This window comes from Chaetomium tenue, assembly GCF_020726465.1.
Source record: "Chaetomium tenue strain MPI-SDFR-AT-0079 chromosome Unknown F5144scaffold_3, whole genome shotgun sequence".
Lineage (NCBI taxonomy): Eukaryota > Fungi > Ascomycota > Sordariomycetes > Sordariales > Chaetomiaceae > Chaetomium > Chaetomium tenue.
In genome coordinates, this window is record NW_027117331.1 from 4,332,239 (window position 1) to 4,354,740 (window position 22,502).

The 22,502-nt window shown below is 57.0% G+C and overlaps 7 protein-coding genes across 7 annotated transcripts; 3 read left to right on the top strand and 4 right to left on the bottom strand.

Moving 5' to 3' along the window:
- Window positions 1-813: 813 nt before the first annotated feature.
- F5144DRAFT_208344 (major facilitator superfamily domain-containing protein) lies at window positions 814-3,627 on the top strand. The gene is made up of 10 exons (XM_066782996.1): window positions 814-1,086; window positions 1,145-1,376; window positions 1,446-1,522; window positions 1,576-1,627; window positions 1,687-1,861; window positions 1,926-1,949; window positions 2,012-2,083; window positions 2,165-2,668; window positions 2,735-2,895; window positions 2,972-3,627. Exons 1-10 carry the CDS (start codon window positions 1,082-1,084, stop codon window positions 3,404-3,406), a joined length of 1,737 nt encoding a protein of 578 aa, XP_066645465.1. The 5' UTR covers window positions 814-1,081; the 3' UTR covers window positions 3,407-3,627.
- A 221-nt stretch (window positions 3,628-3,848) lies between these two features.
- Window positions 3,849-5,118, bottom strand: F5144DRAFT_486640 (uncharacterized protein; the record flags this gene model as incomplete). Its single annotated transcript, XM_066785560.1, has 3 exons — window positions 3,849-4,438; window positions 4,496-4,871; window positions 4,945-5,118. The coding sequence occupies 3 exons, from the start codon at window positions 5,116-5,118 to the stop codon at window positions 3,849-3,851; spliced, it is 1,140 nt and encodes a 379-aa protein (XP_066645466.1).
- A 1,051-nt stretch (window positions 5,119-6,169) lies between these two features.
- F5144DRAFT_208569 (cytochrome P450) lies at window positions 6,170-7,981 on the top strand. Its single transcript, XM_066782997.1, has 4 exons — window positions 6,170-6,541; window positions 6,615-6,761; window positions 6,848-7,242; window positions 7,298-7,981. Exons 1-4 carry the CDS (start codon window positions 6,316-6,318, stop codon window positions 7,892-7,894), a joined length of 1,365 nt encoding a protein of 454 aa, XP_066645467.1. The 5' UTR covers window positions 6,170-6,315; the 3' UTR covers window positions 7,895-7,981.
- Window positions 7,982-8,353: 372 nt separating this feature from the next.
- On the bottom strand, window positions 8,354-8,911 carry F5144DRAFT_601853 (uncharacterized protein; the record flags this gene model as incomplete). Its single annotated transcript, XM_066791168.1, has 1 exon — window positions 8,354-8,911. One exon carries the CDS (start codon window positions 8,909-8,911, stop codon window positions 8,354-8,356), a length of 558 nt encoding a protein of 185 aa, XP_066645468.1.
- An 858-nt stretch (window positions 8,912-9,769) lies between these two features.
- On the bottom strand, window positions 9,770-14,233 carry F5144DRAFT_592124 (glycosyl hydrolase family 61-domain-containing protein; the record flags this gene model as incomplete). Its single annotated transcript, XM_066790335.1, has 5 exons — window positions 9,770-9,814; window positions 9,867-9,922; window positions 9,983-10,668; window positions 11,855-12,832; window positions 13,866-14,233. The coding sequence occupies 5 exons, from the start codon at window positions 14,231-14,233 to the stop codon at window positions 9,770-9,772; spliced, it is 2,133 nt and encodes a 710-aa protein (XP_066645469.1).
- A 593-nt stretch (window positions 14,234-14,826) lies between these two features.
- Window positions 14,827-19,725, bottom strand: F5144DRAFT_547183 (uncharacterized protein; the record flags this gene model as incomplete). Its single annotated transcript, XM_066787457.1, has 8 exons — window positions 14,827-15,152; window positions 15,215-15,663; window positions 15,719-15,842; window positions 15,900-16,026; window positions 16,080-16,276; window positions 16,394-16,452; window positions 16,679-16,716; window positions 16,774-19,725. 8 exons carry the CDS (start codon window positions 19,723-19,725, stop codon window positions 14,827-14,829), a joined length of 4,272 nt encoding a protein of 1,423 aa, XP_066645470.1.
- A 1,241-nt stretch (window positions 19,726-20,966) lies between these two features.
- Window positions 20,967-22,478, top strand: F5144DRAFT_601859 (S-adenosyl-L-methionine-dependent methyltransferase; the record flags this gene model as incomplete). The annotated part of the gene is made up of 5 exons (XM_066791169.1): window positions 20,967-21,203; window positions 21,279-21,557; window positions 21,612-21,662; window positions 21,724-22,241; window positions 22,298-22,478. The coding sequence occupies 5 exons, from the start codon at window positions 20,967-20,969 to the stop codon at window positions 22,476-22,478; spliced, it is 1,266 nt and encodes a 421-aa protein (XP_066645471.1).
- Window positions 22,479-22,502: the final 24 nt, after the last annotated feature.

Sequence of the window (22,502 nt, forward strand, 5' to 3'; positions counted from 1 at the left end):
AGACTCAGCAGTCCGAGTCACCCGCGAGTTAGGAAAGATTTGTCGTTTTTGTTTAATGGTTCAAAACGACGTCACAGACCCTAAGCCTCAACCGCTGTTTCATGGGGAGGGGTACCGTGTGGCACAGGACAAGGAACTAGAGTGCCGTGGGGTGATCTCCCCTTTTCCTTGTCCATCCCCCAGCCGTTGAATTGTGGCTTACGGCGCGGCCCGGGGTGTGATTGCCCAGGCCAAAGATGTGCCGAGATCAAAACGCCATGATATGCATGAATCGAGGCCCAAGTACCGGTACCTGGATCCAATTTCTGCTTAGAGCCGACTCCCCCCGGAATCATGTCCTTCACATGCCGGGTTCTGATTGGGACCCCAATCCAACCCTGCAGTGCCCTGCCATACCATACAACATCACTATCGCAAGAGGTGTGACATTACCCACGGCCAAGCGGCGTGCTTCTCCGGTTACGAGGGAAGTTGGAACGCCGTTGGTTGAGGAGCGGTTGGGGGGATTGCCTGTCCAGCCGTGCGTGATAGGATTGTTTTCATAAAATGATCTGTCACACGGTAACCTGGGGCTGAGCCGTCCGAAACATCACTGCTCGTGCATGATGTCGGACTGGCACAGCTGCTGGGCGGAGCTGCAGGACGAAAACCGGCCCATCCAAGCAAGGCACATGCATTACGACCTCGGCCCTACACTGCCTACAGTTGATACCGTGTCGGGCTGTCATCCACCCGATCAGGTAGGTGGTGACCGCATCACCTGTTTGTCGCACAGCATTTTGTCGAAAATGAGTTTGCGCATGGTAACGTCCAATCTGCATGGTTCTACCCTGACCCGCATCGGTAACAGCCTGTTGATGATCACCCCAGACTGTACGGGCTGCCGTTGGGCAGGGAAATCATGGATGAGACCCCAGCCCGGCAAATGACACCATTCTCCCCGCGCGGGGACAAAAAAAAAGAAACAATAGACAAGCGAGAGGGTCATCTGGTAAACGCGGTTCTGCCTAAGTGAACTTTTGCTGTAGAAACACGGCGTCCGAGACCACACTAAGTAACCGACGACACAGGTGTCAACAGCATGGAGTGAGTGCCGCTAACCGCTTTGCGTCAAGTTCGCCATCCTCTGACAGGTGAATAATAGCCGTGAAAAAGAACCAAGTACGGTGACCGCGATGCCTTCCGGTAACACGCCGCCGGCCCGGGACGGCCCCGAGGCCGGGACACCGCCGTCCGAAGGCCCATCCGTGCCGGACAAAGAGGTCATCCAGCCAGATGAACAGGAATACGTTACGGGCTTCAAATTGGCTATTATTGTCGCCAGTGTTGCCCTTACTTGTTTTCTTATGCTCCTGGATACCATGATTATCAGCACGGTGAGTCTCACCGAGTCACTTCTTCAACTCTCCCGTCGCTCATATCGTGTTTGTGTGCTTTCTTTCCAGGCAATCCCACGCATCACAGATACCTTCAACTCGCTCCCCGATGTTGGGTGGTATGCTAGCGCGTACCAGTTTGGCAGGTAAGCTCTAGAACCTATCCCCATCTTTAAGCAGTGGACTAAACCGCCCCCAGCGCCGCGCCGCAGCCCCTCACGGGAAAAATATACACACACTTCAACACTAAGGTTTGTCCACTAACCGGAGCCGCCTTGGGCCGGGCCCTGGGTTGCTAATGACAACACAGTGGTCATTCTTTGTCTTCTTCGGCATCTTCGAGATTGGCTCCGTCCTCTGTGGCGCCGCCGTCTCATCCGCCATGCTCATCGTCGGCCGTGCCGTCGCCGGATTCGGTGCGGCTGGCATCATCAACGGAGCCATCACCATCATCTCGAGCTGTGCTCCGTTGGAGAAACGCCCTGGTAAGAGACCCCGCCTGGTGAGGCTGTTTGTCGAGGGAAGACGCTAATAGGAGTTAATATGTAGCCTTGATCGGTATCACCATGGGATGTAAGACTCGCTCCAATGTTGTTATTAATGGCCCCCAAACACTTACTGATAGCATCCGGTAGTAAACCAGCTTGGCCTAGTCGCCGGACCCCTGATCGGGGGCGCGTTTACCTCGTACACAACATGGCGGTGGTGTAAGTAATTACCCCTGGGTTTCTCGCTAAGCCCACATAACCTACCGAACCCCCGGAGGTACTAACCCAGGGCCCCCCTAGGCTTCTACGTCAACCTACCCGTTGGCGCGGTCGCTGTGATAGCCCTCCTCATCCTACGCATCCCCGAGCAGACGAAAAAGCAGAACCCGTTGGTGGTGCTCCGGAATCTGCACCACTACCTCGATCTCCTCGGGTTCGTTCTCTTCGCCCCCGCCGTTCTGCAGCTCCTCCTCGCGCTCCAATACGGAGGCAGCGAGTACCCGTGGAACTCGTCTCGCGTGATCGGTCTGTTCTGCGGCTCGGCTGCCAACTTCGTGGTGTGGCTCTTCTGGAATCGGTACAAGGGTGACGATGCACTGCTTCCGCCCTCCATGGTCAAGCAGACGGCGGTATGGGCGTCGGGGCTCTACCAGGCGTTCATGATCTCAGCCGTGTACGGTGCTACGTTCTTCCTTCCGATTTACTTCCAGGCTATCAACGACGCTAGCCCGATGATGAGCGGCGTGTACCTTCTCCCCACCATCCTGCCCCAGCTGTTTGCGGCCGGTGCTTCGGGTGTTTTGTGTAAGTTCGAGCCACCCCTTTTCGCTCTCCGGAAGCCAGCCTGTTTCGGTGCTAACTATAACCCAGTGCAAAAGATAGGATACGTCATCTACCTCGCCATCCCCGGCACCATTCTCCTCTCCATCGGCTCCGGCCTCTACTCAATCCTCAGACCCGGCAGCCCAACCGGATGGTGGGTCGGCTTCCAGATCATCGCAGGTTTTGGTTCCGGCCTCAGCATGCAACTGGTTCGTCCCCCCCCCCCCCCCACCAAAACAAATTCACCCCTATGACACTGACTAACACCACCACCCTTTCAACAAGGCCATCCTCGCCGTCCAAGCCGCCGTCGGTGCCGACAGCCTCGCCACCGGCATGGCCTTCGTGATCTTCGCGCAATCCCTCGGGCCCGCCATCATGCTCGCGCTGTGCGACGTCATCTTCGACGCCAGCCTACGTTCCGGGCTGCAGGCGCGCGTGGGCCATCTCGACACGGAAGCCATCATCCGGGCGGGGGCGACAGGGTTCCGCGCGATCGTGCCGGCGGTGGATCTGCCCGAGATTGTGACGGTGATTGCGGATAGTGTGGATCGGGTGTTTTATTTGGTGGCGGCGGTGGCGGCGGTGTGTGGGGTGGTGTTGTGGGGGATGGGGTGGACGGATTTGAGGCAGCAGCAGGAGGGGGGGGATGTGGAGGAGGGTGGGAAGGGGGATGGGAACTTGAAGGGAGGCGAGAAGAGGTCGGCTGAGCTGGAGTAGGGTGGCCGAGGAGGGCGAGGGTGTTTGATATACGTGTAATGTGTTCTAATTAGGCCTCGTTTTAGCGTTATTGATTTGGTAGGTTTCTTTTGCTTGTGTACGGAACAAAAGTCAGGAGAGAGAAAGGAGAACGTAGAGGAGAAGGATGGATCTGGTACTGGATGCTTGATATACACAAATGAGAGCGGATTTTACGACTGAGGGGCTCACTCTTCATCGTGACTGATTGAACGTAATGTATGAATCATTATTATCATAATCGTAGCAGCAAAGGAGAAGGTATCTCGGCGGTATATACGTCGTCCCAGCGACCTGCCACACGTAACGTACGCGACGTGAACCGTTTGTTACTTCATCCATTCCAAAACCTCCATGCCCCTGTCCCATACTTAAGGAAAGAAGAAGTACACACATTAATACAGTAAATACAATGCTCGTTCCTTCATCCCTGTCGTACATTTCCATCATACCTGTGGCTGTACGACACACTGTACTCATTAGCCTGCATGATCGTGCCATTCCCCTTCACCAGGTCCTGTTGGCTGTCCCATGTCCCCTGCCCATGCATGGCCACGGCGGAGGAACCACCCAGCCGGCCGAGCTGATCAGGACGCATCTCCAAATCGGCATACCCAGATCCGCTGTGCTTGTACTCCTTGCTCGAAGAGGTCTGGGACGGCTTGGCACGACGGAGGAGACTGCTCAGCGAGGCCGACAGGGCGCGTGTGGATTCCAGCCTCATGAGCGACCGCAGCGGCGGGACGCAGCCCATGATGATGACGCAGGCTTGTTCGAGGCACGACCAGAGGATCTGTAGCGAGGCATTGTACAGAACGTCCGTTGCGGTAGGGTCGTTTTGTTGGTCGGCGATGGTCTGGAGGCCGATGGTCTTGAGGATGGACATGACCATGGTGAACAGGGATACGCCGAGGAGGAAGATGAGAGCCACCCGCTGGGTCAGGGCCATCCTCAGCCGCCAGATGATGATGACCGGGAAGAGGACGAAGGTCAGGTCGGAGAAGGTTATGAAGGCTGTGAGTTGTCGTTAAGAGGAATTACTTTCACGTAATAGTCGGGATGATGACTTACCCTGACCGACGAAAGCCATGGTGATGTAAATCTTCGGGTTCCAGCGCGTGACGGTTGGATCAAACGGGTTCCAATTCCCGCTAACCGGTGTCGTTTGCAAGTACGTGCATGGGATGATGACGATGATCATGATAGAGCACGCGGCGGTGACGACGATGACGAACCACTTGAACCATTCGTGGACGCCGAAGAGCCGCACCAGCAGGATGGCGATGGAGATACGGGCCGTGATAGACACCAGGAGACCCGGCGTGTTGGCGAGCCATGACCATTTTAGGACACCGCCTATCTGGTCCATGGTCAAGCTGGCATCATGCTTGCCCAGACCGTAGTAGTAGGCGGTGGAAACAAAGCCCATGGAGATCATATGAAACACCTGTAGAGGTACCGGGTCAGCGCCTGGTTGTCGAATCATAATGATAAGTATCATGCATCCCACAGGGACTTACCAAGGCGAGACACATGAGCCAGTCATCACTGGAGAGGCGCTTCGCCAGTGACTGGCGAACATAGGCGCGGAGCCCGACGGCGACGATGGCGAAGACGGTGAAGGTCCAGGCCAGCCCCATCTCCATGGGGCCATACCCGGGGTCCTCCGGGTTAACCGGCGGCGGAAAGTTCATGATTTTGATGGCTCTTCAGTAACGGGACCAGACTCAAAACCAACTGCTGGGGAAACACAGGAACAGCCGTGAATTCCAGGCTCGCTCCAGGGGTTGGTCGAGTCGGCACATTTAAACGCTCACGCCAGGAACGAAAAGCGTGCGCACGATCTCTTCTCAGCACCGAGGCGAGTAAGCGGCGCGGGCATCACTCCTCGTGGCACAAGGTGCCGAATCTACGACACATGGTCGCATCGTGGTTCGACTGCGCCGCATTTTACAGGCGCTCGCCACTGCCGCCGAGTCTCGCGTCTAAGGATCGGGGGCCGTCTTCCAGGCCCGGGTGCTGCTCAATGCTGCTTCAACGGCGTATGGGTGGGTGGGGGATAGAGGCACAGGCGGGACCGAGATGGGGCCGGGATACAACTTGAGCCAGCACGAGAATCGAGATCAGCCAGCCAGACCTCCACGGTCTGGACAGACTACGCCACAAATGCAACCCTCCCTGTATGCACGGGGGTGGAGGAAGCGAGATTCGACCAATCACCACCCCCATCTTCAGGGGCGTTGTATCAGTCGAACTTAAGATAGGCCGCGGGAGGAGGGAATTCCCGTTACACGGCATTGGAGCGAGAAAACGAGCTTCGGGGGAGGCTTGAAGAATGGCAGCTGCCTGGGACTTTGGCGCTGCGAGTGTCTCATTGTCTCAGTTGACCCTTAATCACCCTCCCGCGTTGTGGCGGGGCATCGGGCATGCAGGAAGACCGGACGGAGAGATTCCCGCAGCTTCCAGGCCCCCAGTAATCTAATCTGTACACAGTATACCCCAGCACAAGCACCCGAACCCCCCCTCCCCTTCCTCCTTCGGCTTTTGCCGTCACCGAACGCCGTGTGGTGGGGAGGATTCCTGCCGCTGATGCATGCATCGCGAATCGTTCCCTTGATGGCTCACTGGTCGCGCGACAAACATTTCGGTGAGAATCTCGCCATTGCTCTGTTCAGAGCCTTTTGTAATCCTGGTGTCGTTTTCGGTTTTCGGTGTTTGTGAGGGGTTCCATGTAACTTTCGTAGTGCTGTTGGTTTGCTCCCTGCAGCACGAACCCCTGGATTTATTAAGCCAGCCGAAGCCACAGGCCAACCTTAAAAGTGACTGTTGGTGCCAACGACCAACCGTCAACTCGTTCGTCTGCCCCTCCCTTTTTCGCCCTCACGCGAGCAATGGAGTACATCAACAGCTTGAGAAGCCTCCTCGGCTGGCGCAACGTGGCTGGGGCGGCCATCACCTACTACGCAACACTCGCTTTTTACCGCCTGTTCCTGCACCCTCTCGCGCGATTCCCGGGACCCAAGCTTGCTGCCGTTTCGCGGTGGTACGAAGCCTACTACGATGTCATCCAGAACGGACAGTATACCAAGAAAATTGCTGAATTGCACCAACAATACGGTTAGGCATTCCGCTTTATCGGTGAACTGCAGCCAGCTCTGGAATTTGTATCCCTGACTCCATGTTCGAGCAGGCCCCATTATTCGCATTAGTCCGTTCGAGTTGCATGTGATCGACCCGGCGTTTTATGACAAGATTTACCGCAACGATGGCCGCTGGGACAAGTACCGCTTCATGTACGATGCTTTTGGGGCGAAGAGCTCCACTGTCTTTGGCGCAGGTATGACTGCCTCGTTTCCCAATGGGTGCCGTTATTCGGCATGGCCCATGTCCCCTGACTCGCATAACTAAGTACCCGGCTTGTAGACCACGATGCCCACAAAGCCCACCGCGCCGCGATAGCCCCCCTATTTTCCAAAGCCAAGGTTGCCTCTCGGCAAGATCTCATCCGCAAGAATGTGGACAAGCTCAGCAAACGGATCAAGAGTCTCGCTGCCAGCGGAACCACGTTCAACCTCGGCGCCGCGGCCAGCGCCTTCACCCGGGATATCGCAAATGAGTACATTACGGGCAAGGAATACAAGGAGCTGGAACTCGAGGACTGGGGCATCGGCCTTTCCATTTCGTCTCAGGGTGCAGGCGTGTTCTGGCGTACGACGAAGCACGTCCGCTGGTTCGGCCCGACCCTGAGGTCCATCCCGATCGACTGGGTCATGAAGACGGCCGACGAAGGCACTCAGCAGTTCCTTCGATACCTCCAGGTAAGACGCCATGTGTGCCAGGGGCTCAAAGTGTGTGACTAACACTCTCTATCAGCAATCTGAAGCGGACACCAAAGCAACCCTGGCTGCGGCCAACTCTTCCGATCCCACCGAAAACTCCCAAAACACCGTAATCCACGAGATTGTGCGCTCCAAGCTCCCGCCCTCCGAAAAGACCTTCGAGCGAGTGTTTGAAGAAATCGCCACCCTGACAGGCGCGGCCTTCGAAACGACCGCCAACGCTCTGCGTCTCATCCTATTCAACGTCTACAGCAACCCCGACATCCTCCGACGCGTCCGAGCCGAGATCGTGGCCGCCGCAGCTACCTCGCCCGACCCGATCCCGCTGACAACGCTCGAGAAGCTGCCGTACCTCACCGCGGTCCTCATGGAGGGCATGCGCTTGAGCCCGGCCATCGGCACGCGGTCGCCGCGCCAGACCGACAAGGACCTGGTGTATGGGGAGTGGCGTATCCCTGCGGGCACGCCGGTTGGCATGACTACGCTGCTGATGCATACTGATGAGAAGTTCTATCCTGATCCGCTGCGCTTCAACCCGGACCGGTGGATGGATCCTGCGGATAGGAAGGCGCTGGATAAGGTGTATGCGCCGTTTTCGAAGGGGACGAGGATTTGTGTTGGGATGCAGTAAGTGATGCTTGTCTTTGTGGTGGGTTCCTTTGCTAACAGATCAAGCCTTGCCTGGGCTGAGTTGTACCAGCTGCTCTCCACGCTCGTTCGCCGTTTCGATTTCGAGATTGAGGGCGCCACGGCCGAGGACTTCCTCTTTGAAACGGACAACTTTGGTATTGGCACGAAGGCGGGATGCAACCTGTTGGTTCGTGCGACAGCGGTGCACGAGGGTTAATGTATGAAGTATTTGTATTGTTCGAATGGTCAAGGATGTATTATTTTCTCCCTCGATGCTGCATGCCCCGTAGGTCAAGATGTGAACCCACGATGCTGGAAGTGTTTGATATCAGACTGGCCACCCGCAAGAAGTAAACACGGACTCAGGCAGGCAGCGGCAATGCATCATCCATCCCCCTCCATCAACACCAACACCCAACCCACCTCATAACACCGCCTTCCCCCCCGCCGACCGCCCAAGTCACTCCTGCACCGTCATCCCCTCCATAAACGGCGCCACATAATCCATCTTGCCCACCTCCACCCCCACACTCCTCAAGATCGAATACGCCATACACAAATGAAACATAAAATTCGGCAGTCCATACCCCAACAAATACCCCTTCCCCCCCCACACAAACACTCTCTCCCCAAACCTCAACACCACCCTCCTCCCCTCCACCCCCTCCCCCAGATCCTGTTCCCCCACCCCCTCCAACAACCCCACCACCCCATCCACCAACGCCCCCAACCTCTCCAAACTCACATTCTCCTCATCCATCCCCACCCCCGCCTCCTCCGTCTCGGCCGGCTGCGTCGCGGGCACCAGACGGTCGGGCGCGCCGCGCGCGAGGGCCGCGCAGGACTGCACGTGGAAAGCGAAGGGCATCATGTCGTCGCAGCCTTGGAGCTTGGCGAAAGGGAGGGTGGATGCGGAGGGGTGGGCCGCGGCTTTGGTGAGCAGGGTTTGGAGGGCGCGCAGGCCGCGGAGGGGGGTGGAGATGGCGATGTCGTGGGGGGTGAGGGGGGCGGTGGCCATTTTGGGGGGTTGTGGTGATGGTTGTGGTTGTTGTTGTTGAGGGTTGGGTGTGGTGTGGAAGTTGCGGGGTTGGGGTTGCGGTGGTGTTGTTTTTGGTGGCGTTGATTTTGGTGGCGTTGATTTTGGTGGTGTTGTTCTTGATAGTAAGGATCGCTTGCGTGCTGCTGCTTGAGCTGAGACTGAGAATGAAATGGCTTGTCTTGATGATGGAAAACCGTGGTAGGCAAGACGCAAAGACGCGGGCTTTATAATGAGAGGCCGAGTCCCCCGCATGTTGTGCGTGGGGAATCGATCACACCTGCCGAGGAGCTGCAACTGTGGTCTGTTGGCAGGTTCAGGTCTCCTCAGGTGCTGGAATCTTGCTGGTCCTTGGTTGATTCGGGGGGATTATGTAAGTAAGTCTCCGGAGGGAGGGACAGATCTGTACGAAATACCCAGGATGCCCCGCGGGGTTGGCGGCACAGCAGATGAACGAACACAAGTGGTGTTGGTTTGACGCCGCGGTATTTCGCGGAGCGAGCGTTAAGTCTGCTGACTTGGTCCTAAATCCCAGGCCCGAACACCTCCGAGCCCCTTATTCCCAGGTCTCCCCCACCACCGTTTTCGGGGCATGTTTGTACAGTGGCTGACAAAGCTTCCCACTGTTGGTGCTGCATGACAGAACACACAAAATGGACTGACACACGCGGAAATGCAAATCACTCAACGCTCAAATTTCTGATGCCTAGATTTTGTCAAGCAAACCAACAGGCTTTGTTGCTAGCGTTACATTTGGGTCCATCTTCCGCCCCCTCCGATGCCCTTCACTTGGTGTTCGTCTTCAGGGGTACCTCTCACTGAAGCACCTTGGGTACCTCCTTAGTTCTCACCAGTCCAGACGGCCGGCCCGGGAATGGTGTAGTTCTGGTTTTGGTTTCAGTATCTGAGCCTGCTTCACGGGGGCTCCTACACTTACATAAGTGGAGTGTCCCTTTTGAGAGTACAAATCACCGCTGAGGGCGAGCCCAGGGTCTAGAGACATGTATCAGCTTCATCCCTGTTCCGTTTATTTCAAGAACAGGGATCACGTACCTTCCAGCGAGTAAGCCCCGGGGAAAGACACCAGATACTCTTCACCGGGAAGCTCGGTTCCGTCCCCAGTCACCTCAAGATTAGCACACTCGGGGTAGAACTGAGGGGGCATCAGCTCGATCATGATGATCTCGTGCCGGATGAGGTAGTTCCCCGGCTTCAGGTTCTTGGGGATCGTGATGCTCCATCCGTTGTTGGCAAAGCGGATCTGGTCCCAGCCCTCGCTGGAAGCCACGTCGATCTTCTGTCCCCATTCGTTCACCATGCCGCCGTTCTTCAGGCCAGACTCATAGACCTTGAACCACACTTTCTTACCCTCCGGGTGGAACTGGTCGCACGGCCCGTTGCAAGCGGCCATGTAGACAAGGATCGGGCCCGTGGCGTGCACCCACGAGTACTCCGGTCCGGCACACCGCATGGGCGGGTGGGGGTCCTGGAACTCGGGGGCCAGGACCTCCGTGGGCTGGTTGTAGCCGGGCGGGCATTTCGGTGGGACGTAGCGCACCGTGATGTTGGTGCCGGCCTCGATCGGGGCATGCATCGTGGGAAGGTTCTTCTCCAGCGGGTTTCCGCGGTTGCAAGAGAGTTGGGGGTGGTCCACAGACTGGATCGGGTCCGGCCACCAGCGGCGCTGGATGCCCTTCGCCTGCTGATCCTCGAGTAGCCATGGGTATGAACTGGGTTGTCTGCTGTTAGTTGGAGCCAGAATGTGGGGCGTGGGAATCACGAACCCGGCGTATGAAACGTCTCCGATGGTGTAGTTGTAAACTCCTCCGTGGCCCAGAACACCCACAACGGAGATCGCCCCAGCAACGAGGTGTGAAAGCCGCATCTTAACACTCAAGAACTTCGGGTTTGTAAAGTCAGTGGGGTTCAAAGCTATTACTGGGAAACAGTGAAAGCTTGGAGGGTTGAGGAGACTTGAGGCTGGAGTTATGAGCTCTTTACAACCTGGGAACAAACGTTGAGTCCCTGCCTTCTTCCTCAGGAACTTTCAAGTCCGAGACTGTCCGAGCTCGAGGTTATTTTGCGCTGCCTCCGGTAAGTATATTGCTAAATGTAACCACGGGTTGCTTTGACAGTTAACTTTCGGCCTCCCTGGTTACCCGCCCGCCGCCCAATTGAGTTTTGTGTGGTCAAGCACATATAGCACGGGCTCGAAGACGAGCACACCTCGTCGATCTACACCCTTTCCGGCACAGGCAAACGTACTCTAATTATGCACGTTACTTCCGCCCAGCTCTTCGGAACAACTGTCAAAGCAGCGGTTTTGGGCATTCTGGGCATCGGGATCGAGTGTGTCAAACAGGCTGAATTGGATATCGTCCATTGGTCGAGCTGGAGTTGCAACTAAGAGGCAGGACCCGAAAGCCCGTGAAAGACTGGGCACCGGAGGGCGATTGTGCCTTTCCCCGTGCTATCCTGCCGTCAAGATCTAGACACTATCTCCTGATGGTGTTCGGGGAGCACCCGCACCGGCACTTGGACCCCGCCAACCCGGGCCGGGATCGACATGGAACCATAATGTGTGTACCTTACCTACACGCTAAGGAACCTTAATTCTTATTGCTTTGGGCGTAGCCAACTGGATGTTAATGGCAAGTCAAGACAACTGACTGGACCGTAGATCAAGACATAGACTCACTCAAACCAAAAAGACATGTCCGTATCTACAGCGGTCACTACCTGCACCGACACGATCAAATGTTGTAGGTTATTCAGGCGTAAAAGGGGAAGCCAGCTAGTATTGGCTTCAGAATATGAACAACGGGGACGGTATACGTGTAGCTAAACGAACGCATCTCGTAGGAACAGGAAGAAAACATGCGTACTAGGAGATATTATGACGAAGCTAAAGGTAGAAGCCATCACACGTATGTCTTCTTTACACCCTCCTTCTCCCTTTCCAAGAAATCCCTAAACGAAGTAGGCCGGATCACCGACGCAACCTCCTCCATGTCAATATACTTGGCAGCGTACCGCAACGACACCTGCGAGTTCGTGAAAACATTGGACGTCCTCTGTTTCTCAGCAATCTCCTCATCCGTCATGAACACCGCCTTCAGCGACCTCCCCGCCGCCTCCCCCAACGCATCCAGCGTCTCCTGCACCGTCAACATCTCACTCGCCAGCCCAAACGCCCGATCATGGAACCTCTCCGGCTGCTGAAACACCGCCGCCGCAAACGCCGCAATATCCACATGATCGATCAACGCCAGCGGCGCCTCAGCCGTCATCGCCGTCGTCCACGTCCCCCGCTCCCTCGGCTCCGGATACCTTGCCACCTTCGGCTCCAAGAAATTCGCCATAAAAAACGCCGGCCTCAAAAACGCCCACCTCTCAAACCCGCCCCCCCTCACCACCTCCTCAATCCCCTTCTTATTCGCCAAATGCCCCGCCATCACCGACCCCGACGCCACCCCCCCTCCAACCCCCTCCTCCTCCAACGTAAACACCCCCAACGAAGTCGACGCCACCACCTGCCTGACCCCCACCTCCCGCGCAACCCTTACCATCACCCCCGCCTGCCGCAACTCACGCGTCGGGTCCCCAAAGTCCGGCAGCAGACACAGAAACATCTTGTCACAGCCCGCCATGGCGGCCGCCAGTGCGGTTTCGTCGTCCCAGTCGCCGGGGGTGAGTTGCACGCCGATGGCGGTGAGGGCTTGGGCCGCGGGGGAGGAGGGGTTGCGCGCGGTGCTGTGGACGCGCCAGTTGAGGCGGCGGAGGTGGTGCGCGAGGGCGGAGCCTTGGCTGCCGGTGACGCCGGTGATGAAGACGGTTGGGGTGGTCATGGTGAGGGGGTGGTGGTGTTTGGTGTTGTTGGGGCGGTGGGTATGTCGTGTATCGCTCAGTGTGTTGTGGACTTGACTTGTGGTTGGGGTGGGAAGCTTGGGGTGAGTGTGTCCCGCCTCGTGTGTTGTCTGCGGATTGGGATGTTGGCTCGGGGGGACTGGGGCTGCAGTGAGAAGGGAGGGTGGGGTGCTCGGGAACTGGCTGGGTGTAGCTGTATCCCCCGTGCCTCTGCTGCCTCTGCGTGGTAGCATCCGGGACTCCGGGAGTGCGGGGGGTGCCCACACCACGATGCAGGATCGGGCCACCAACGTCGGTGAGCGTTTCTCTTGCTTATGACGTGGGAGGGTGCAATTTGCTTCACATGTGAAAATGCATGATCGAGTACATGTACATACGGCTTTAAAACAGGGAGATATGGTAAGCCCGGTGAATCTGTTGCGCGGATCGTTACCCAGAGACCACATATCTTACCCTTTCGTGTCACCCCGATGTCTCGACAGTGGTCCGAGTATTACTCCTACTTGTGTCACTTGTTAGTGCATCGATCGCAACATCCAACCGTCCAAACCTTGGTAGACATGCACCTATGTATCTTTTCCTGATAGTACAGCGGCCTTTTACTTTGTGTATGGGTACTGGGTTTGATAGGAGGGCCAGGGGTACGGGTTCCATGGAAGCCACTCAGTTGTGACAGTGTCTGGCAGGTCGGGCCTTTTGCAGAAGGACCCTGACGATGGGATCATCCAGTGGCGGTCACAATTCACAGGAACGTAAAGTGGCGGAACCGTTATGGCAGAAGAACATGAAATTGAACTCGAGGCCAGAAGAAGACCCATGCCCCTGAAACCTGGCGTTTCATGGAGTCATTATTTCCCTCCAACAGACCAAGTCCATCAGAAGGACAACCATACAAAATCCCTTCCTTTAATACTCGCCCCGCATCCTGCGCGCTCTCTGGCAACCACCAGCTTTGCAGCCCTCGCAAAGCTCCTCTTTATGTGGCGGCCCAAACCCCTCCCCGTGATCCGGTGTGTCCACCGAGATACCAGCCCACTTCTTCACCCAGTACGTGACCCTCTCGATGTACGTGTTCTCGTTGATCTTCATCGTCCCCAGATTGTCGCAGGTTTTGCAGCGCTGCTTGAACACGATGCCATTGTAGCCATTGTCCGGGAACCCTTGGATCTCGATGTAAATCTTCTTGCTGCCCCAGCCCTTTTGTCGACACTTTCGGTTGCTGCATTGGAACCTGCCCATGATGTACGTTTCACGCAGGTTTGTGCGTGTTTCGTCGCGTTCGATAGGATTGAACCACGGCTTGGGCGTGATGGTAGTGTCCTCGCTCGAAAGGACGTTCTCGATGTCCTCGTGGAGGGATGGGAACATTGCGGTTATGGCGGGTGGCTGCTTTGCCGTCGTTGGCATCTGCTTCTGGGGCTGCTTGGTGGACGCCATTTTGAGGAGGGACGGAGCCCGTGAGGCTAATCTAAGTGTCCGAAGCATGAGATGTTGAGTTTTAAAGCTGAAATTGCAGGAGTGTCTCACTCAGTGGATCATGGATGTGTTGAGTGAAGCAAGAAGGAAGAAGGGTCACGGCCATCTTTCCCACCACATCTTCCAACGTTGTTTGTTTGTTTGCTGTCGAGCGGGGACTCGACGGCTTCATGCATATTGAACGGCGCTCCTCTCCAATCCGGACCACTTACAGCCCAACATCGGCATCGGCATTACGTGGATGGCTGGGACATTGTTGCCTGGAGATTGTGGCAACGGTAGGCCTCAATGCGTCATCCACCGCAAGCATCTGGCACGTTACGAACTGCGTTGATTGGCGAAAACACATCCAACCCATCCAACCCATCCTCGTGTTGACAAGACGGCTACATCACCAAGTCAAGAAGAAGACGGGAAAGGAGCACAAATAGCCATTTTAACAAGCATTCATCTCCGTCCCATGCTCACCCCGAATCCTAATCCTCGCCCCAGTATCGATCATTGGTTGGTAATACATGCCTTGTAAGATCATCATCCACAACCCAGCCGAGTCCTCACTTCCCCACTCCGGGCAGCCGCACATGCATCACGCCCTCGTAATTGCTCGGGTTGTACACATAAGTCTTGACCAGCTCCAGTCCAACCTCGTCAAAGATCTCGCGCCACTGCGCCTCGGTCCGCTCCAGACCGGCCAACGCTGTGAGCATAGTCATGTCGATGGAGGCCGCCGCGAGGTTGACGCCCGTCTCCGGGAAGATCATCTCATCGACCAGCAGAACCGACTCTGGCCCCATAGCCGCCTTGGTCTGCTCCAGGATGGTGCGCGCCTTGTGGTGCGGGTGGTCGTGCAGCACGCCACGGAGGAAGTAGAATTTGGCGTCTGTTGGTTGAGTCAGTTGGACATCCAAAAGAAGAGATCTGGGGTCTGCAGGATCTACTCACCCTTGATCGGCTGCGGCTCGAAGAAGTTATGCGCAAGGTTCTCAACCCCGGCCGTCGGCAAAGCCTGGGCAATGGAGTGCGGAAGATCCTGTAGGATTACCCTCCCTGGCAGGTCCGGGTACCGTTCCCTGAACTGCGCGCACTGATGCCCGATGCCGCCGCCGATGTTGACGTAGATCGCCCGGCTGTTATCCTTGGCATCCCAGTCCTTGGCCTCCTCGGCCACGGGGTATACTGTCAGCCAGGACAGCTGGGGCTTGCGGCGGAGGGCCATGTAGTCGTTGAAGTAGCCAAGATGTTTGGGGTTTTCGCCAAACCACGCGAAGGAGTGCAATGACGTCTTCCAAGCCTCTTGGAAAGCCGTCTCTAGCTCGGAGTTGGGGGTTTTGTAGTTTGTTTTCTTCAGAAACTCAGGCAGAGCTTCGTACTGCGGCCCGGCTGTGAAAAAGCTGGCACCCCGTGTTAGGAAATTTGTGATCCAAGGATCGTTCTGTAAAGACCTACTAATGGTGCAAACCCGCCACAACCACCTTCTCGGTGAGGTTCCGAGTGACGTTGTTGGCAGCATACTCGTTGGCCGAAACCTGGCTAACTGCGTTAATAGCAGCAAGATATCTCAAGATACGGCCTGTGACCGAGGTCAGCATTATCCTAACACGGCTCAATGGCGGTCCATCCATCTTACTTATCAGCGCAGTCTCAGTATTGGTCTTTGCAGCCACTTCTTCCACTGTCAAGGGGCCTTTGGCATCGGCCAGTAGTTTGAATAGGTCAAGGTTGAAGCCGATCCTGATCGCGGCTGTTTGCAGCGACTACAAGGGGGTTAGCGCGACAAAGACGGCCAAGGTCAGATGCATCAACTTACCATGTGCCCGTATCTGTGGATGGTGTCGCCGGGGCTCTCTAGCGAATGAGCCAGGCTGCTCAGCGAAGCCACGAGCTTCCGTCGGGTTGTTTCGTCGGCGGCTGCCGCCAATCCCTTGATGGTTTCGAGAGCTGCTTCCATCATGAATGAGTGGTGATGTTGTGATCCGGGTAATCCAGGGGTTGCGTCCGGGGTGACTGTTCAGTATTCTCGATTCCAGTCTCGGTGTACTAACAAGAAAAATGCAAGTGTGCAAAGTGCATTTGTACAAGTACATCAAACCCGGAGCTAACGAAGCAAGCCCCCAGGCTTACCACATGTGATCCTGCAGCCACCAATTTCCAGCCTCAAGATGACCTCCCGACCGCGGACACTGTGTGTTTGACAGTGAATCCGGAACCGAGCGGTGGTGGTGTGAGCCTAGGGTAGCTTTGGGGGCCGCCAATGCAAGTCCACAGACGGAGCAGGTGGAGGTGTGGGCGTATCAGATCGGAAGGATTCAAGATCCGTCGGACTCGATAAATGAATACAGACTAAGCCACCATGTATCCCACCCCTGACTCTACACTACAAGGATTACGAAAAAGCAGTACCCGTACCTGTACACAGAAATCCCCCAACCCTTACCCCCTAACCCCTGAATGACCCCATCCATCCCACCCCAAATCCCAACGCACCCGCGTCAAACTCAAACCCCCCTCGCAGCCAAAGCGCCCTTCAGCTTCGCCGCAAAGCCGACGACGTGCGCCGGCCCAATCATGGTGTAGTGCGCACCCCCAACGGCGTGAAGCCTCGGCTCCGAGCGGGCAAAGTCGCGCCACTTGCTCAGATGCTCGCCCACCCACTCCTCGCGCGACGCGGCCGCCACCTTGAGCGGCACGGCGTGGAACACATCAATACCCGCCACCTGCCCGTCCGGGTCATAATCCGCCGCCATGCTCTGCAGGCCAAAGGCCACGTCCGCCCACCGCGCCAGCGCCCCGCCCTCCAGCCCCAGCTCCGCGAGGCGACTGCCGTCCGCGGCGGCGAGCACCGTCTCCAGCGCCGCGCCGCGCGCTGCGCCGCGGTAGGGGCCCGCCTCCCCCTCGTCGTGGATCCCCTCCACAAAGGCCTCCGTTGTCAAGCCGAGGAACTGGGTGAGGTGCAGCAGGCACATGTTCCAGCTCAGCTGCCGCATGCGCGACTTGATGTGCGGCGGGAGGTTGAAGCTGCCGAGGAAGCCCACGGCCGAGCCGACGCCGCCCTCTAGCGCGTCGAGCCGCTTGGATACCTCGAACGCGAGCATCGTGCCGTAGCTGTACCCCGCCAGCGCGTAGGGACCGCGGGGCTGCCGGCGCCGTATCGCTTCCACGTAGGTGTCGACGGCTTCGGAGATGGAGCTGAAGCGTGTTTGGCCGGTTTCGAAGCCCCGAGCCCGCAGTGCGTAGATTGGCCGGTCGTCGTCGGCGAGGTGTTCGGCTAGACCGACGAAGACGAGCACTTCGCCGACGCCGGGGTGGATGAGCCAGAGGGGGGTCTTGGTGCCGTTGGGTTTGAAGGTTACTACCGGGTCGTACTCTATCATTGAAATGGCTGAATCCCCGCTGAGCCCCAGAGCAGTTGCTAATGCCCGTGCCGTGGGGTTCTTCATGAGTGTGATAACCGGCATTGTGATTCCCAGACGTGTGTCGATGCGGTGCTTCAGGCGGATGAGGTCCATCGATGTGAAGCCCAGCTCGAAGACGCGGGTTTCGGGCCCAATTCGATGGCTGTCGATGTTGAGGGTCTGCGCAAAGTCGGCTATGAGACCGGCTTCTGCTTCGGTGACGCTCTCCATAGAAAGGTCTCCCTGGTTCTCTAGGATGCGGGCAGCGAGTGCTTGCCCATACAATGCGACGTCCTCGCTGAAGACCCCCGCTTCAAACAAGGACTGCATCTTCGCCCGAGATATCTTGCCCAAGGTTGATGTTGGCAGCAGCGGTAACGATTCCTCTCTCAGAGAAAACACCAGCGGCCGGGCAGATGCACTGGTGATGCACACTCGGGCCGCCAGGTCGTCAATCGCAGCCATATCCTCGACGGTGTGCGGCCAGAAGGGAGGGACATAACAGATGGTAATTTGTTCCGTATGGGCCGCCCTCGTGGGAAAGACCACGAAGCGCGCCACCCGAGAACCGAGCGTCTGTTCCAGCAGCGAGTCGAGATCTGCCGCCACAACCTTGACTCCGTTGATGTTGATCACCTCGCTAGCCCGCCCGATGAGACACAAGTTGCCGCGCCCATCAATGCAAGCTTGATCCCCCGTCCGGAACCAACCTCCCGGAGAAGGGAAGGCATCCGCCGTGGCCTTCTCGTTGCGATAATACCCGTCAAACACCACCTCCCCACGCACCTCCAAATCCCCCGGCTCGTCCGCAGCCGCCAGCCTCGAGCCCAGCATAACGCGCATCTCAATCCCCTTCATGCACTTCCCCACCGATGCCACCGCCCGATCCCCACGTTGGATGTCATAGTCCGGACAAGCCATGTTATAGATGGCACCGGCACACGTCTCAGTCATGCCAAACCCGGGGGTGATGACATTCCGGCGGGCGCCGTACCTCTCAAACAACGCCGAGGCCGCGGCCGCCGTCTTCACATCATTGGCCTCGCCGCCGGAAGCCACCACCGTGAGACTAGACAAATCCCAGCGCTTCTTGTTCTGTCCCTGTCCCCCCTCAGAAGCCGTCGATACAAGCCTTGCAAGAAAGAAGTTCGGCGCAAACGTCCGGGCCACCCCATGGCGGCTAAGCAGCTCAAGAAAGGTCTGCGGAGCGGACACCACATCGGCGGCATGCACGTGGATCTGGTCGACGCCCAGCCACAGCGCCTGGATGTGCATCTCGACGAGGCTGGCCACGTGGTCGAGGCCGATCCAGTTGAGGAAGGGTTTGTTGGGGGGTAAGGGGCGGACTGAGGCTTTGCCGGCGATGGCGGCGAGGATTTGGCGGTGTGTGATTCGGACGGCTTTGGCGTTGCCCGTGCTGCCGGAGGTTAGCATGAGGATGGCGAGGGTTGGGCTGTCGGGCCATTTTGTTGGGGGTGGTGGTTCGTTGGTGGGGGTGGGGGAGGTTGTTGTGAGGGCGTCTAGGGATTCGATCGTGTGGAGATCGAGGTTGTGTGGCCCGTCAAATAGGTGCAAGAGTCTGCTTGCGGTGATGCAGATGGGTGATTCGAGAAGGTTTGATAACCCCTGGATGTGCCGGTGTCGGTGCTCATCGACGTTGCTGAAAGGAGACGACAACACTGGGACGCCGTTTGCGAGCAAAATAGCCCAAAACCATAGGATGGTATCGCGATGTTCGTCGAGATGCAGAAGCACCGGATGGCCTTCTTTGAAAGCGGGAAGCCGTCGAATGACCCTGCTGTAGTCACAAGCGCGAGCATGCAGCTCCTGGTATGACAGCTTTGTGGGGGTGGAGGTGTTGCCCCGCGGGTAAAAGAGGACGCTTCCCCGTCCCGCTGCGGCTCTCGCCTTTAAAATGTCTTGAATGCAGACATCAGCCTGCTCTGGAACTGGTGATGAGCGTTTTACGAAGTAATGTGACCGTGGCGAGAGAAAAGACCACGGCTTAGCGGAAGTCGTGGCCCACGACGATATGACGTCCAGTATGTCAAGAAGAGGCATCGTGAAATATCACGAAAGCATTAATGGGAGTACGTATGGTGGCTACAAGCCAAACAACTTGATTTGGTTTGGTGTTTTGCTGTCCTGTGTCATGGTGCAAGTTTATCTCCCCTAATATCCGTGACAGGTTTCCTCCCAAACAACCGGAGCAGGCGGCAGCAGGGCCCGAATGCTCTCCTGCACACAAAACCACTGCCAGTCTTTTTTACTGTGGGAAAGGCAAGTAAGCTTGCATTGTCAGCCGGCATGGTACCGAGAAGCAATCTTGTGGCTCCGACGTCGAGTGCCCAGAAGGAAATTCGAAGTGGAGGTACATCCATTCCGTCGGTAGCGTATGCAAGTAACGGGATATCGTCGGTGACCAAAAACAATGCAGGGGGGATGGGGCGTATGTACGACGACCCAGGGGGGTACCACTCGGCCGCATGGGGGGTCCACTGCCGTTGGTAATCCAGGTCTCCAACTGCTTTGCCCTCGTTTGGTGTGTGCCCCGCGTCTACGCCGCAGACGGGAGACGAAGACGGCGGCTAAGCGCCACTACGGCACGCTAGGCTAGACCAACGCGCGGATCCTCGGTTGGTTAGGAAGGAAACAAGCAAGACCGTTTTGCGGCGCGGGTCCTCGAGGTGTGCCAAATTCGGTCCGAAGGGTCACAGTGTCACTAGGCGAGACAATGTCGTGTTTGTCCGTTGCACTACAGCTAGGCAGACGAGTGACGGAAAACCAGGACGAGCAGATTCCACGTTCCTCGTCCAACCAGAGCCAGAAACGATGGCGGGGTTTCGCTCAGCTGTTGCATTCGTGTGTACCCTGCCCACGACCCACGCCGCGGCAGAATGATCAAAAAATAGGCTGTTTGTGGTCGTGGCATTGGCCACCGGCCGCAGAAACGACGGGACGGGCGGGCCAAGTCCCCGGGTTGTGCATGAAGGACTCTCGATTACACAGAATGGGCGTTATTGCTTTCCGGGTCGGGTTAGGGCTGCGCTGGCTACCCCTGGCTATCTTCAATGTCCGGCTGCTGCCGGCATCTATGACCCTTCGTCGTTAGAGAGGCGGAGTAACCCCGACGACTGCCGACGCAGGGGCAGCGACTCCCCTGACCTGACCACGATGTTGAGAGCTTGGCAAAGGAAATGTTGCTGAAGAGTTGACTGCTGCGCTGGTTGTAACTTAGCGAACCCAAGACTCAGTATTGCCCCTGTCTAACGTGGCCCCCCTGCTTCGGCAAGCAATCCAACATGGCATCAAGCACGTCCCTTCCAAAGCTTCGGCAGCTTGCCGCCACCATCGAGCTCGCGGTAGCCAAGATCCAAGAAGCATTGGATGCTCAAGGTATCCCGTCACCTTCGTTTGACGAGGACGCGCCGCCTCTGCCCTCGGACGTCGGGGAGGCTCGAGATGTGGTTCTCGATGCTACGGCAGAGCTCCAGGACCTGCTCACAGAACCCCTGAACATGATCCACCGTGCTTCCAGAGTATGTATTTTGTCCCACATTACCTATCACTTGAATAAAGCACAAAGTTGACGGAAGCAACCTTTGCCCTGACAGAGCGACAAATCAGCATGCATCCAAGTCATATCCCGCTTTGGCATCGCCGGCCTAGTACCCCCCGGCGGTCGGGTTTCTTTCAGGGACATCGCCGCTCAGACGCCTTTGACGGAGCAGATGGTGGGCCGCATCGTCCGGCACGCTGCGACGATGCGCATTTTCTACGAGCCCGAACCTGGAATGGTAGCACATACGAAGGCGTCGAAGTTGCTGGCTAGCGAGGACATGAGAGACTGGGCGCGAGCCGGAACCGAGGAATTGGGCTCCGCGGCGGGAAAGGTGAGACTCTTATGAGTCGTACGTGAAAACAACGTTAACATATCTTAATTACAGCTGGCGCATGCTCTTGAACGATGGCCCGGGTCGCAAGAGCCGAATGAGACGGTAAAGATACATCATCCCTTGGACTCTCCTGCTCATACCCCTAACTGACAACCAACTGCAGGGCTTTTCCATCGCAAACGACACAACAGACTCCATCTACCAAGTCATCGCCAAGAGCCCTGAGCGAGCCGTCCGGTTCGCAAACGCAATGAAAGTGATGACAGGAAGACCGGAGTTCGACCTGTCCTACGCCCTGGACCACTACGACTGGGCGTCTCTCGGCAACGCTCAAATCGTCGATGTCGGCGGAGCCAAGGGCCATTTCTCACTTGCGCTCGCCAAACAGTACAGCAACTTGCAGATCGTTGTGCAGGACATGGGTTTTGTGGTGCAGGACGCTGACGCCGGCGATTTGGGCGACAGAGTCCGTTTCATGGCCCACGACCTGTTTGAGCAGCAAACCGTAGCCGCCGATGTCTTTTTCTTCCGGTGGATATTCCACAACTGGCCCGACAAGTACTGCATCCGGATACTGAGAGCACAAATACCGCTGTTGAAAGCTGGGGTAAAGCTCATCGTGCAGGAGGCCGTCATGCCTGAGACTGGAACGGTGGCCCAGTGGAAGGAGAAGGACTTTAGGTAAATCCTCTATTCCCTGGAAACCTAACAATGGGTGGAAGCCAACTTGAAGTTAGATCGATGGACCTCGAAATGGCGTTCACCTTCAATGCCCGAGAGCGGACCCTGGCGGACTGGGAGGCACTCTTCAAGGAAGCGGACCCTTCATTCGTGCTCAAGCGTGTGGTTGAGCCGCAAGGGTCCGCCATGTCGATCCTAGAGTTTGTATGGGAGGGCGGAAAAGGGTCGGAAACATGATGTTCGGTTTGTAGGTGAGGAGGC